General features: G+C 35.9%; 2 protein-coding genes across 2 annotated transcripts; both read right to left on the bottom strand.

The window, feature by feature from the left end:
* Positions 1-38: 38 nt before the first annotated feature.
* Positions 39-5,096, bottom strand: LOC7455950 (dol-P-Man:Man(6)GlcNAc(2)-PP-Dol alpha-1,2-mannosyltransferase). The gene is made up of 10 exons (XM_024581705.2): positions 4,712-5,096; positions 4,551-4,638; positions 4,291-4,450; positions 3,969-4,186; positions 3,589-3,884; positions 1,770-1,884; positions 1,555-1,693; positions 642-838; positions 466-555; positions 39-365 (listed from the first exon to the last, which is right to left on the bottom strand). The coding sequence occupies exons 1-10, from the start codon at positions 4,996-4,998 to the stop codon at positions 234-236; spliced, it is 1,722 nt and encodes a 573-aa protein (XP_024437473.1). The 5' UTR covers positions 4,999-5,096; the 3' UTR covers positions 39-233.
* Positions 5,097-6,758: 1,662 nt separating this feature from the next.
* LOC7472353 (phosphoenolpyruvate carboxylase) lies at positions 6,759-13,435 on the bottom strand. The gene is made up of 11 exons (XM_024581151.2): positions 13,227-13,435; positions 12,677-12,861; positions 11,952-12,343; positions 11,687-11,771; positions 10,821-11,043; positions 10,476-10,579; positions 10,273-10,360; positions 9,602-9,756; positions 8,110-9,108; positions 7,649-8,035; positions 6,759-7,304 (listed from the first exon to the last, which is right to left on the bottom strand). The coding sequence occupies exons 2-11, from the start codon at positions 12,845-12,847 to the stop codon at positions 7,008-7,010; spliced, it is 2,901 nt and encodes a 966-aa protein (XP_024436919.1). The 5' UTR covers positions 12,848-12,861; positions 13,227-13,435; the 3' UTR covers positions 6,759-7,007.
* Between the last annotated feature and the right edge of the window lie 1,578 nt (positions 13,436-15,013).

Here is a 15,013-nt window from a genome sequence, read left to right as displayed (position 1 = left end):
ATTAATCTAAGGAATATAATCAACAGATCACGGACCAATCAGGTTAAACTTTGCATGGAATTAGAAGAAAAAACATCTGCTGAGATCAGCGACTACATTTTCATCTCCAGTTTTCAATTGCAAGTTTTTCTTTTCTTTTCAGATCCGGAGGTCAAGTCAAGCTATGAACAGCTACTTGGCTGCAAAATTCGGAGCTCAGGGGACAGGAATTTGAGCTCAAGCTCACATTAATGTCATTTTGATACTCTTTTGAACAACTTGTACATTCCAAAAACATTCTTCTCTTGCCACAGATACGGGATGAAAAAGGACCGGTACATGGAAGGTGAGAACTCCCTGTCTAGATAGGGCAATGCTGCAATTGGCTGCAACGCATACAGTTTCAGTACACTCTCTAAGGAACATAAAAATGTCAAAACTGGAAAACGGAGGTGAGGGGAACGGGGTGAGGGCTCTGATATATACCTCCCATGTTGACAAGTCACTTCCACGAGTAGGGTAAGGTCGATTAAGCTGCAGCTCAACTAGGAAAGTACAAGCTTCAATATCTCTGATCTGTATGCAAAACTTGTGTTGTTAACTTTATAACAGAAAGGTAATGATGATGAAAAGAAAGCAAAACGAGGTGTGGGCTCAATTACAAATTGCTCATCTGATGCCTTGTTCTTATTGTTAAAATAAGGAGGTGCTGCTGCAGTCCCACCGAGGGTAGAATTGAATGGTAATGGAAGAAGACCTCGGAATCCATCATCAATCCACCGAACTTCACTGATGTATTCAGGAACAAAAAATGATGAAGGAAAGCGATGCCATTCACTTCCGACACAAAGAGTAGAACCTGCGATATACAGGAACCAAAACTATGATGCGTTTACTTCCAAAAAAATGTAAATGAGATTTATATAGCCTTAAATACATTTGAGAACTGTGATAATTAATTCTCTAAACAAAACTTGGGGAGCAGATGGCAATTAGGTCCTACAGTGATTCCTTAAAAGAAAAGCAAGTTGCAACTGAATGGATCATCTGCATCAACTTAATGGTAATCCTGACCAAGGCAGAGAACTCTCAAATAATACTATCTACCAGCAAGATTGCCAGAGGATCATCTCTTACTGATTATATAATTGCAGAAAGTGTATTAGCCTGATCTAACTAATGCTGTAATTTCTCTATTATCATTATTATATATACACACAGGTGACCCAAGAGGTAGGGCAACAAGTTCAGCAAATCTTTACAAGTAGAACTGGTTCTTGTGCCATCCTGAAGCTACTGTCATGCATTTTACTACATTTATAAGTATTCTCGATTACAAATGACTTGCTGAATATTCACAATTCACTTTCTCCAATACCAAAATAAGCCACAGCAGAAAAGTTAACCAAAAATTTGACAATTGATATATATATATATAAGAGTTAGAAGGTCTAAATCACCAGATAACTTTTTTCCAACACTAAATGTTGCAGAGCAGTAACCACCCAAAAAATGCAAGACTAACAAGATAAGTGGGAATGTTCCAGCAGTGTATTACTCCAAAATAGATCATACCTGTTTCTACATCATCATAGTGCTCCAAAATCTTGTAAGCCTCCAAAGGAGCACCATAACCATTAATCAACGAAAATGTACGAGCATGGGATGCAGATAATATTAGGCCGAGAACCAAAGGCCTGACAAATTTAGCTATCTGCATGAAAAAGTAAAGTAAGTTTAAAGCTAATAAAATAGGCACGGAAATATAGAAGAATAGATGAGAAGCCTACCACAACTGGCCAGGAATTGTCATGGGGATTATATTTGTCTCGGAAAAGATCAGGAAAGCTCTCAATGACAGCTGAAGCAGCAACACAGACAAGAGGGTATATTGGATAAAGGAACCTGCAGTGGTGGTTGGAAATGTATCAATCATCATAACATTTGACCATTTCTTCTCTACTTAGATCTGCACTCTACACATAATCAAGCATCTCTTTATCCATAAAATATATATGAACCAACCAAAAGAACATTGTTTTATACAAAGCAAATAACTTAAAAATGATGGCACATTTTCCAACAGCATGCAAACGAAAGATTAGAAAGACGCGGGATGGCAATCCAAACCTTGACAAAGTATTTCACATTGCACAGGTTTCTGATATAAAGTTTGCATATAGTGTCATGATCTAAACCCTCTATCAGCATCACATATGAATTTGTGATCGGAGAAGAAAAAATCAGATTCACTTTTGTCAGGGAAGATTTAATAGTGCAGTTGGGTAGTTTACATGTGAGGAAGCAAAAGGAGGATATCATTTATAAAATTCCCGGACTTTCCTCATCCACAAAATATAGTTGTAGTAGCATTCAAATGAATGAATGACTGCCCCAATTGATGCAACATGGACGAACAAAAACCATGTTAAATAAGTACTGATTAGAGGAAGAGTTTCAGACTGGATGACATGATTCTCATAACATCCATCTTATTTGAAAGTTTTTGCCTTGACTCTTTCAAGCTCACTCCAATGCATATCTCATAGTGGCAACTCATATTCTTCTTGGAGAGCAAACTAAGACCATCAGGTTCACTCTGACATTTCTAGATAAAAGCTTAGTTGATTTTGCCATAGACCTTTGGAAAAAACAAAGTCCATAGTTCCTATTCATGACAAGACCTTTCCCTTTTGTTCTTTATTTTAAAATTGCATCCCAAGAATTGGAAAATTTAACAACATCGTGTGTAATTCACAAACTTCCACTCAATTCAACTAGAGTTACCCTATTAGATGCTTCACACACATTCTTAACTTTCAACCCCCTTTCTTGCTTTTCTAGCACTAGAAAACATCCCCCCAAACTCTCTTCATAAAAAAATTCAAATGCAAGTCACATAGAATACGAAATCTGAATACTAAATCATTTCAAATTATTCATCCAGTCAACTACAACTCTAAAAAAGTTGCCCGATACCAATCATTTTGATGTCTATGTAGTAGGGCAATTTGACAACACAAATAGAATGCAATTGCTACTAACTTGAGGTTCATTCAGCATTAGAGTTTATGGTAACCAAAAGTAGACCATAAAACATGTACACAACTACACTCTAAGCAGATGACAACCTCATCCTTATCATGAGACGAAACTACTTCCTGAAACCGAGACAGAGTATCTTCAATAAATTGAAAGCAAATGGTCTTGTACCAATTTAGCGATACAAAAAAGTCAGCCTTGCAAGAAAACTTAACAGGCATTGAAGTCAGTCAAACTCAAATATAAGAAATTTATCGAAACACGATTTCTTTTCTATCCACTAGAATTTCCTTAATAGTTAAGACTGGACATTATAAATGGTAAGTAGACAAACATTGCTAACTAGAGAGAAATAGAGTTAATTACTGGAATAAAGAATGCCAGGACACAAAAATATGGAAAGATTAGCAGAAACATTCAAATCCATTACAAAAATATGGAAAGATTAGCAGAAACATTCAAATCCATTTCAATACTTTGTACAGGAAGATAGCATGGGTGATTACAAACAAATCTGGCACAAAGAGCTCTGCAAGGAATTTGGAGGCCATAGTATGAAAAACAAACCTTTCTTCTTTGTGTGGTTGCAAAGACATGAGCACCAGCCATATATAAAGAGGTGAAACCACAATTAGCAGGTCTGGAGCATACTTTCTCCTTGCAATGGGTAGAAATGCAAGGAAGAGTAAACCCAGGATGAAACAGAAGTTGAAATTGTTAAATCCATTCCTCAGATAAAATAAAGGGCTTTCAATCCCATATAAGTGGCTCTCACCACCTCCTAGGACATTATATACTATGAGATTAAAAACAGATGATGTCCACCGTTTGTAGTAGTAATAGTCAACAAGCACCGAGAGCACCTGGAAGAATAACATTCTTTAAATTGTAACGATAGCAAACATCAATAATCAAATCAAATCAAATCAAATCAACAAGGCACTTACAAGAAGAACAAGCGAAGTGACTGCCCCAGCTAAAAATGTTTGTTTAAATCTTCTTGCCAAAGAGTAAATTGTAATCGGCATGAAAGCCAAAATTGAGAACGGCCAGCCAAGAATTACTCCAACTGCTGCAACGGCAACAGCAAAAGCAGGTTTCCCAAGTAAAAATAATCCCGACGAAAGACTCATGGCATACATAGAAAACGAACTCGGCAAGAAACCTGCCAATCATATCCAACACAGCATAGATTGACAAAATGAACACATCAATATCCAAAAAATAAATAAAAAATAATAGAAACAAAAACACAAAATGCTCACTTACTCGTGCTAGCAAAGAAACAACCACTGGTTAAACATAACATGGCGAGCGCATAGGAAGCAAGTCGTTTACCATACTTCCTTGAAAGTGCTACTACTAGCGTAGCATCAGCAATAACTGACACGAAACCTAGAAAAAACCTTACTGCATAGAACACTCTCACCTGCACCGCGCATAAACAGAAAAAGAAACTCTCTCCTTAACAAACCCTCGACACAAACAGTGAATAATGGAAGTAGCCAAAAGGAAAAATAAAATCTTACTTTGTCATCAGGAAACAACCAGGAAGCTGGTAATCCGACTAATTCATGGAAATTAATGTATAAATACGACCTCAGCGCAAACTGAGAACTGCAAAACCAACAATACTTTTAAAATCATATTTTAATTAAGAAAAGAGATAAAATAATGATATTTCAATCACCTGTATTCCCAGGTTTGGAAACCAGATTTATAGAGCAGAAAATGAAGAGGCTCCCAATAATTGAAAACCTCATCACAATCATGAATGATATTTGATGTAGCACTCAAGTAGCGCAACATTCCTAAAGCGAGTAAGGGTAAGAACCATCCTATTGCTTTATGTTCTTGCCCTTCCTCTGATCGCTTTCGTTTGTCTTCCTTTTCGTAAGGTTTTGATGGCGAGGAGGACGGCGATGGGAGATCAGACGCTGCTCCTCGTCTTTGCCGAGTTGGTAATGCTAGCGCCATAGAGGAGGAGGCTTTTTCTTTTTCCGGTGTGGCGTGAGAGTGGAGGTGATTGCTTCTCGCTTCACTTTGGTGGCTTGATGTTAGAATTTTTCTTTTCTTTTTGGTATAAATATAATATGGATTTCTTTTTCACCTTTTACTTTTTGTTTGCTCCTTTGTTATTGGGCCCGCTTTATTACTGTATTGCTCAAAATTCGGGCCAGCAAGAAGAGACCAAGGTCCGTGTTTAAGGCTACCGTCGGCCCATTTTCATGGCAAACCACCACCAAAAATGCACGGGAGGCCATTACCATAAGTTAATTTCTCTACCAAAATTCATGTGTTGATTTTGTTTGTTTTTTTTGGTTCGGCTGTTTTTTTATTTGAAAAGATATTAAATTAATTTTTTTATATTTTTATTGTTATTTTTTTTATTTATTGATGTTAAAAATAAAAAATATTATTTTAATTTATTTTCAATTAAAAAGTTATTTTTACTAAAAACACTCTATAATACATTACCAAACCCACACTAAAACCTAAGGCAATTGCATCGACAACTTATTGATGGATAACTAACAATAAAAAGGCTATTCTAAATGAAATGAAAAATATGGAGATTAAATACGGGGTTTTGTGAACATAAAAAACTAATTTTTATTGTTTTTAATTTTTTTAATAGTAAAGTAATCTCATCTTTAAACTAATTTTATAAGATCAAATCTAAAATTAACCCAACTCAAGGTCCTAACCAGACTAGAACCAAGCTTGAAATTGGTAAATTATTGATTAATCTATCGAGCTAGAACTAGATCGAGTCTTGTAACTATTGTAACTAGACTTTGAACACCATATCAACTCTAATTCAAGCATGAATGGTGACTTAACAAGCTTTTCTTTTTTTAAAACATAAGATAATTTAATATGATCAACTAAACTCAATATCAAATAGTAATTATGAAGTATTTTTTATGCCTTGAAAAAATAAAAATTCAAAAAAACTCGTAAACACATGTTAAATAAATTTTATTTTTAAAGGTAATTTAGTCATTTTATAATACTGTAAAATATGAAAAGACCTAATTGTCTCTAATGATAATGATTTATAGACCTTATAAAAGGATCATATTACTTCTAATGTCTAATCCAATGATTTTTGCTGAGAATGATAAAAATATCATTATAGTGATCTAATCCATAGTGTTTTATATCTATATTCACAATGAAACACTAGCTCTTTTAGATTTTTTTAATGGAAACATAATATTTTTTTTAAATGAAATTGAAAAGAAACTAAGTTTAATGACCAAACCACAAATAAGTAAAGATTTCAAGGACTAAGAAAGGAAATAATTGCAAGTAAATACCTAAAATCTTTTAGTTTATTGTATAATAATATAATCTACAATCGCTCTCTTTTTTTTTTTAATTGAAGGGCTCTAGCCTGAAGCATCTTGCGAAGTCTTTTACAAAATATAAGTTAGGAAAGGAGGAACTTTCACCATGTTCACCCATGTAGATCGAAGAACACTTGTCCATTCTTTCTTTTCTTATCATGAGAAATGCTTTTCTGCTTTAACAAAAGTTGGATCAAGGATATTACATCAATGGAGATGATGGCATAATTGTACCCACACTCCCGACTTTATCACTTTTCCATGTGGAAGAAGATTAATTTAAGTTCAACAGATCCAAAAGCAAGTTAGATTCTCAGATCAAGCACCATCACCAAAACTTCTTTATATCATCACTCGTAGTGTATCAAGGCATCAGACAACAAATAGCCGAATAGAACATATTGCATTTAAAGCATATATATATTGTATTTTGCATTAAAGCATAGCTCATTGAGTAGCCAAAACATATACCATTGGCCTCAAAAGATATTCAAGTGCTGCAAAATTATCATACATGATCATACGATGGGCAACATTGCCCGATGGCATTAAGTAATATATATATTAGGCAAAATCCATCTGTAGAAGGAAGGAAACGAAAAGAAAACAGCCCTGAACCGCCTCCTGGGTTTTTTAACCAGTGTTCTGCATGCCAGCAGCGATACCCTTCATGGTCAAGATGAGAGTGTCCTCCATACCAGGTGCATAGTCACTAGTAGGGTTCAGTTTCACCAATTCATCAGCTGGTTTGTTTGATTCCATTATTTCCTTTGATAGGTGTGGTCGTGGTGTTACGCAGTAGTTTGGATCGCGGATCCGTTTCAGTGTGTAGGCCTGGCAAACATTGAGGGTTGTGATGTATGAATCACGCAGCCGCAGTCTTTGTTTCAAGTATGGGTCTCCTTCAAGAAGATCCTTGTGTCCAGCAATCTGAAAAGAAGATAAAAGCATTAGGCTTTTCTACTACTTTAAATTGACAACTGCTAGTATCTATTCAGGACAAGTTTGTGATTGGGTGCAGGACAAATACAGGCGATGTTTATTCTGGTGCGCCATGGAGTTTTGGTAGAGATTAACACTAAAAAGATTCAACATTCTATTGTATTAGAATAAAGGAATGATTGAAAGGCTCAGTGAACAAACAAATGTGACTGAGATATTAGAAGAATACAGAAAAGGATGGCAAGATGTCTGGTGTTTTTCTTTTCTAAATACTCCTTTTAATTTGTCACACACTGAAAAGATTAAGAAGAAATTTATCCTGGTGACTCTACCTGAAGAAGGAGGCTCTTGGTTTCCTTATAGTTGGCCCTCAACTTCTCACCAAATGGCCATAGCTCCTTAGAAACAAGGAGTTTGTCATTCAAGGCAGCTATTCCAGGGTCTCCCTTGGCGAACACCATTTCAACCAAATCAATGGTGACCCTAAAGAAAGGCCATTCATTGTACATCTCTTGCAGCATGTGGAGATTTCTAATGTCCTTCTGAATGACATGTTTAAATGCTGCTCCAAATCCTAGCCATACTGGAAGATGGAATCTTGTTTGTGTCCAGGCAAAGATCCATGGTATTGCACGTAGAGATTCAATGCCCCCACTAGGTTTTCGCTTAGATGGACGACTTCCAATGTTCATCCTGCCATACTCCAACTCTGGCGTGGCCTACAATCATAACAAAAATAAGTCTTCAGCAACTCAAATGACATCATTAACAACATAGTACATGTTTTACTTACAAGACGGAAATACTCGACAAATCTTGGTTCTTTGAAAACTATAGAACGATACTCCTCTGTAGCAACAACTGCCATTTCATCCATCAGGGCTCGCCATTCTGGTTTTGGTGAGACTGGGGGGTGCATACCATGCTCAAGAGTGGCAGCTGCAAAACGCTGAAGCGTTCTAAAGCACAAGTGCTCCTCTCCAAAAGATTGCTCAATAACTTCACCTTGAACAGTGACACGAAGTGAACCGTGAATGGTGTCCGGTGGCTGAGACAATATAGCAAGATGAGTAGGACCACCTCCTCTTCCAACAGTCCCACCACGACCATGGAACATTGTTAGCTTCACGCCATACTGCTTAGCTACCTTTATAAGTTCCTCTTGAGCCTTGTATAATTGCCAGGCTGCAGAGAATCTTCCTGCATCTTTACCAGAATCAGAATATCCAATCATGACCTCTTGTTTTCCATTGATCTGATCCCTGTACCACTCTATTGAGAAAAGCCGAGACAAAGCAGCAGGGGCGGCTTCTAGATCTGCAAGCTTCTCAAACAGCGGAACAACTCTTAATGGTTGTTTTACATGGCATTCTCGTTGCAGGAGCTCAACAGCAAGCACATCTGATGCTGCAGTTGCCATTGAGATGATATATGCTCCAAAGCTATCAGATGGCAGTTCAGCTATGACATGAAAAGTGTCCAAAACATCGGCAATTTCTTCGGTTTTGGGAAGATCAGGACCAAACAATGGGCGCTTGCCACTGAGTTCAGATAAAAGCCATTCCTGCCTTTGTTCTTCTGACCACTCTCGGTAGGAACCAATTTCCAAGTGCTTGGTAATGGCATCCATGACATCCGTGTGACGATCTGACTCTTGTCTAATATCAAGTCTCACCAATGAAAGTCCAAAGGTGGAGACTTGCCTCAAGAAATCAAGGAGGCTTCCATCAGCAATTGGTCGGTCACCACAAGAGCACAGTGATCTATAACAGAGCTCCAAAGGTTCCAAGAACTACATAAAATTAAGAACCCAATAAGTGCTGTGTTGTTTACATATATAACTACACACAACAAATCCGCAATCCCATCATGATTGGATTTAGTTAATGGATTCTACATTCATGACTACTATGTATGCAAACAATCAATTTATGGTTCCTGATATGTCTTGATAATGCACTAAAGGATACTCTGACAACACAATCAGTCAACATCATATCAAACGAAAATAAAATGCTCCCTTATCATTTGAAGACAGGTTTGGCTCTTAATAGGCAAGCTGACCATGCAAGGTTTTTATTGATTTTGACCAAAAGTCCAGCAAAGAGAGAATTTCAACAAGTAAGATTGAGGTTGGGCACTATGATTAGGTTCTCATAGTCTTCAGTTGTGTGCAACAGAAAGACCAGAATACTACACACAAACCAAAATGTAAACAGGGATGACTACGTGATTATACACTTGCAATTAAAAGGATTAAAGACGGGAAACCAAAGATATGAAACCTGCTCAACATTTGTGAAAGTTGCTTCCTCTGGAGTTTCAGAGATCCCATGAGATAGCAATTGACGAGAGCGTTCACGTGTCTGATACAGCCTATCCCTCAGTTCACCAAGAATCACACGATAGGGTTCATTTGGAGGAATCTGTTTCCAAAACTCTGCAACGCGAATGATGTGAATGATTATGGCATCAATAAGATAGCTAATTTATGGTAAAAGACTGTCGTGGAATAAGAATCAAAATTACAGAAATACGAGAAAGTTCCATTTGATAAATACAAAGGTATGCTTAAGAATTTTAGTAGGATTCCCTTCTTTGAGGATACTAAATGCCCTTGTCTTAGAAGCAGGGGAAAACTACAAGGCATTACTCTAACAAAATATCAGGACCATGTTTGTTAAGCATATCTCATCGTCAAAATTGGTTGGCCAATGGGGTTGGAGGTTTTATGGGATAGCGAGGCTATCATTCATGCAACCCATAGCCTGTTGATCTCCTAATGAAGTGAAGAAAAAAAGAATAGAAAACATGTTTTGCTGATAAATATAAAGCATTATGACTGTTTATATTAATTCTTTTTGCTCAGTTACATAACAAGAAAGGAACAACTCACTAACATATTCATGTGAAATGGAAATAAGAATTCACTCATAAATGACATTCCAAATGTTACCTATGTAGTGTTTTGAATCTCTCTTTGAGGATCTGTGGAGTACATCTGCACGAACACGGAGCTCGTCACTGCAGCGCCACATTGACAACTGCCAAGGAAAACATGAAAGGAAATTAGCATGATAACAACAAAAGGTAAGAAGTTAGAAAAGGTCTCTCCATAAACAATGAAGCTACAACAAAATATTTCCAGAGACTACAAACCTCAAACATCAGATCCTCTATTTGGGAGTAGTACAAGTTAGCTGCCATCATTCTTGCCAACAAGCAAACATCCCTTGTAACCTCAGGGGTCACCCTTGGATTACCTACACTTTCATATCAAGGAAACAATGAGCTACAAGCAAGAGAGATTTACAGACTTGACTTTATATAAAAAACTTAATATTCCCACGGAGAATGGAAACAATTTCATAGAAGGAGAAAGATCATCATATCAAGGAAACAATGAGCTACAAGCAAGAGAGATTTACAGACTTGACTTTATATAAAAAACTTAATATTCCCACGGAGAATGGAAACAATTTCATAGAAGGAGAAAGATCATACCATCACGATCACCACCCATCCAGGAAGAGAATTGAATAAGAGGAGCATTGTAAGGAACTCGTTCATTAATCCCAATGTTTTTCAAAGCAGTATCAACACGGCGCAAGAACTTTGGGACACCCTTCCAGATTGTCTCATGGAAGTAGCTCATTCCAGCCCTCATCTCATCTTGGGGAGTTGGAGGGGTTCTTCGAATCTCATCTGTACGAAAAGCAGCTTGAATCTACACAGAGGAAAAAAGGAATGAAAGGGAAAAGAAGATCAGCAATCCTGTTGGTTCAATAAATTTGTGAAACATAATTGATCTGTATGCGTGCATCTGTAGGAACACGCTGCAAATTATTTCTTAGATCTTATGGAATACTTCAAAACAACAATCCCATTCAAGTTGTATTACCACAAAAGCCACTTTCTGAAGTCAAACTTGTACTTTGCATCATACAAAGAAGCCAGATAGTCAGGGAAAATAAAAAGGAAGCACGTGAAGAATACAAAAAAGTTTGTCCAAGAATTTGATAAATTTTTGGCCAGTTTATGGCACATCAATGTTAAAAACATATGCAAAATAATGCTTAAACTCATGTCCATATAAATAAACAGAATTAAGAATATGTTCTTTCATCATTTAGAAACATTTAGAAAATTGCCATTCGGGCAGGTATTCTTATGTATGTTGGAGTAAATAAATCACTTCTCGTTGCAAACATGCAAAGATCTGCTGGCCTTCAAAACCATTCCACCCATCTAAGAAAATCCCAATTTCAGGTTTCAGGTGAACATAACATGAACAAAAAGGAAGGTTTATAAACTGTGTAGAATAACCTGTACTTCGGATAAATCAAAACAGACTTTAAGAAAGCATTTACCTCTCGCTGCAAAGCCTCATCAAGCTCCTGCTTTTCATTAGGAGTAATGTCTTTGGCATACAACTGGGCCAAACAATTCCGTAACCTGGACAACGAGAGTAAGTAAAACAGGACGCCATTATTAGCAAAGCAAACCCCAGATGCTGTGTTTAATTCGACTGTGAGGAACAGTAAAAGAAGACATGCACTACAACTACAATTAAATCCTCAGTGAGAAAGAACAAGAACTGAAATACAAAACACAACAATAAGATAGAGAACAAACCTTGCATGCTTTTGAAGCAAAGATCTACGGACTGATTGCGTAGGATGAGCAGTCAAGACAAGATCTACAGTCTGATTCTTCAATGCATCAAAAACTTCTTCAGGAGACTTCTTCAGATCAACAACCAGTCTCCTGAGAGTTTCTTCTATATCTGATTCTGTGGTAGCAGAGTTCTCATCAGCAAAGTCTCCCTTCTTTAACTTGTTCCGTCGCCGATACGCAATTTGAACTTCCTCGGCTAAGTTGGCCAAGTTAAGCATGTGGGAGAAAGACTTTGCAATAACAATGGAGTCCCCAGGATCCAAACTAGTCAAGACACTTCCAAGCTCCTCCAACTTCTTGGGATCATGCTTCCCTTCATACTCAGCAGAAAGCTCATAGCACTCTTGGACCTAAGTAGAACACATTAAAAGTTCTGTAAATTAATATACCTCACTACATAAACATCACTCATCATGTCGTATAGCAAGGCCCAAAAAGCACGTATGTGAAAATTCTGATGTAACTATGTACGATCATACACAACATGAAAGCTAATTCATCAAAACCCCAGCAAGACCCCCCCCCCCCAAAAAAAAAAAAAAATCAATGGATATCTCAAATTTAAAACATATTCAAAGGAACACTGAGTCTTTTGCAAGATGGAGAAATCAAGTTTGAGAACATAATGATCAAGATAAGATAGAAACAAAAACAAAAGGGAGGTCAAGTTCAATAATATTCACCGTTTCCTTGAGATCCTCCCCGTGTAAATCTTGAAGAATGTCAAGAAACCGATCCAAAAGCAGAGCATCATACTCAATCAATTTGTCATCTTCGCTAACTTTTCCAGGGACCAAAAGCCTAAGCTGAGCATCAATCGATGCCAACTTCTCTAAATTCCTAAAATTTGCCATAAAAGAACTCCTCTCTGTTTCAATCAAGCACGCAAAAAAAGAAAAAGCAACATTAAAAGTAAAACAAACACGAATAGATTAAAAAAAATAGAGCGAAAATCGCAAAATCTGACCGCAACCCACTAAAGTTTAGCCAATAAAATCAAAGTTCTAATATAAAAAACCCTCGTATATATAAAAAAAAAAAAATGCCGGTTGATAAAAGCAATAAGATGCACGTAGAAACAGAGGACAGTGATATGTGATGCCACAAAAAAAAGTTCAGATTTTGGAGCAGCCCAGATGGAAATAATGAAGTAATTGAGGACGCTGATATGTGATGCCAAGAAAAAACAAAAGTTAAGATTTTGGAGAAGCACAGATGGGAACAATGGAATACCTGAGTCTAGGCAAGTAAGATTTGACGAGAAAGAGACAAGAAGAGAGAGATAAAGAAAGGGATGAAGGAGAGAGTGAGGTTGAGATACAAAGACAGAACAAGTAAAGACTATTTATAAAAGAAAAGATCGGTCTCTTTCCCTTTCTATGTATCTAAGCTGTCAACTTGCTGCCTGCGCAAACACAAAAACAGCCGAAACTTTTGTTAAAACGGACGAATTACACTCCTTTTCTCTCTCGGCTTTCACTCTTTACTTTTTAGAGAGCTTTATCTTCTATTTTGTACCTTTGTGCTCTCTAACTCACGGAATATGCTTTCAATAAACGTTCTTCTATACCGTGATATGCCGCGGACATTAAAAAAAAAAATAACCTAAAAAAATAATAATTAGGCATTGCTAACTTATAAAAAAAAAAAAACAAAACAAATCATGGCTTTGATGACAGAACCACGCAAGTTTAATAAACTCATTTTATCCAATCATGTAATAATTAAAAAAAAAAAGTTACTGCGATAACTCAACTAAATTTTTAAAAAATTGATCACGATTACCTACTAAAAAAATGTTAATATTAAAAAATATTTTAATAATTTTATTTGATAACAAAATAAAAATCAAATGAAATTTGATAAAATAATATTAAAAATATATTTTTAATTAATCTAAGAATAAAATGCATACAAAACAATAAAATGTTGATGGACGAAACTAAAAAAGATATTAATTTTTTTAAAAAATAACTCTACGAAACTCGCAACTCGAGTCATAAGATTAGGATAATTTCATCAAAAGTAAACTAAAAAAATTATGAAGTTTAATTCCTAACCAGCCAAATATCGAATGATGAAATTAAAACAAAAATGTTACTGAAAATAAAAACCAAAAGAATCAAGATCAAATCTCATAAAAAAAAATTCTTGGCAACCCATTTTGCCAATATATAGAGAATCATATGTGGAACTTAAGGAGGGAGAGAGAAAGGGAAAAAAAAAAGAATGGTTAGCCGAAGCCAAACCAAAGATCCTACATAAACAAGCACCATCGGTGAAGAGAACACTTACCCGAATGATTCTAACAATATCAAGGAAGGGTGCCTCCTGAGATTGGTGATCGTCGTACATGCCGCCCCAGTATAATGCCCTCCCTTACATGACGCACCAACAACTCTTCCACCTTTTCATTCAAACCAGTCATTGAATTGTTATGACAATGATGATTAGAATTAGATTACGTTACTTTACAAGAATTTAGTTGATTTTATTAGTATATTGTGAATTAGAGTATATGTGTGATATTGCAGGGGTGTTATTGATTTAGAATTCATGTATTTTGTTAGGTTATCTTGTTTTTAATGTAAATTCATGAACAATTGAAGATAGAATCATGATGATGCAATGGAGTATTTGGTTTTGGTAGAAATTGGATAGTTGGTAATAATTTTTATCAATTGTGATTAATCTTGTAGTATAGTGAAATGGTGATGACTGAAAAAGAATAATTGATTTTGTACATTAAGAAATTTGTGAGTTTACTTGTTAGAAATTATAAATGGAAGCTTTAAATATGATTTTGCATGGTTATGAGTTGTGAGATTTCATGAAGATGAGATTTGCGGATAAAATATATGATATTTGCGTGTTTAGTATATTGTCAAGAAAAAATAAAATTTGTTAGTAATAAATAGAAAGTAGTTTGTTTGATAAGTCGATTTGGAAGATGTATTCATTTGAGTTGTATTTCCTTTTTGAAATTAGAAAAAGCATAGAGAGTTGGTCAATAATATAAT

Source organism: Populus trichocarpa, chromosome 11 (genome assembly GCF_000002775.5).
Source record: "Populus trichocarpa isolate Nisqually-1 chromosome 11, P.trichocarpa_v4.1, whole genome shotgun sequence".
Classification (NCBI taxonomy): domain Eukaryota; kingdom Viridiplantae; phylum Streptophyta; class Magnoliopsida; order Malpighiales; family Salicaceae; genus Populus; species Populus trichocarpa.
Note: the sequence above shows the minus strand (reverse complement) of the source record. Positions and strands in the feature narration are given on the sequence as shown.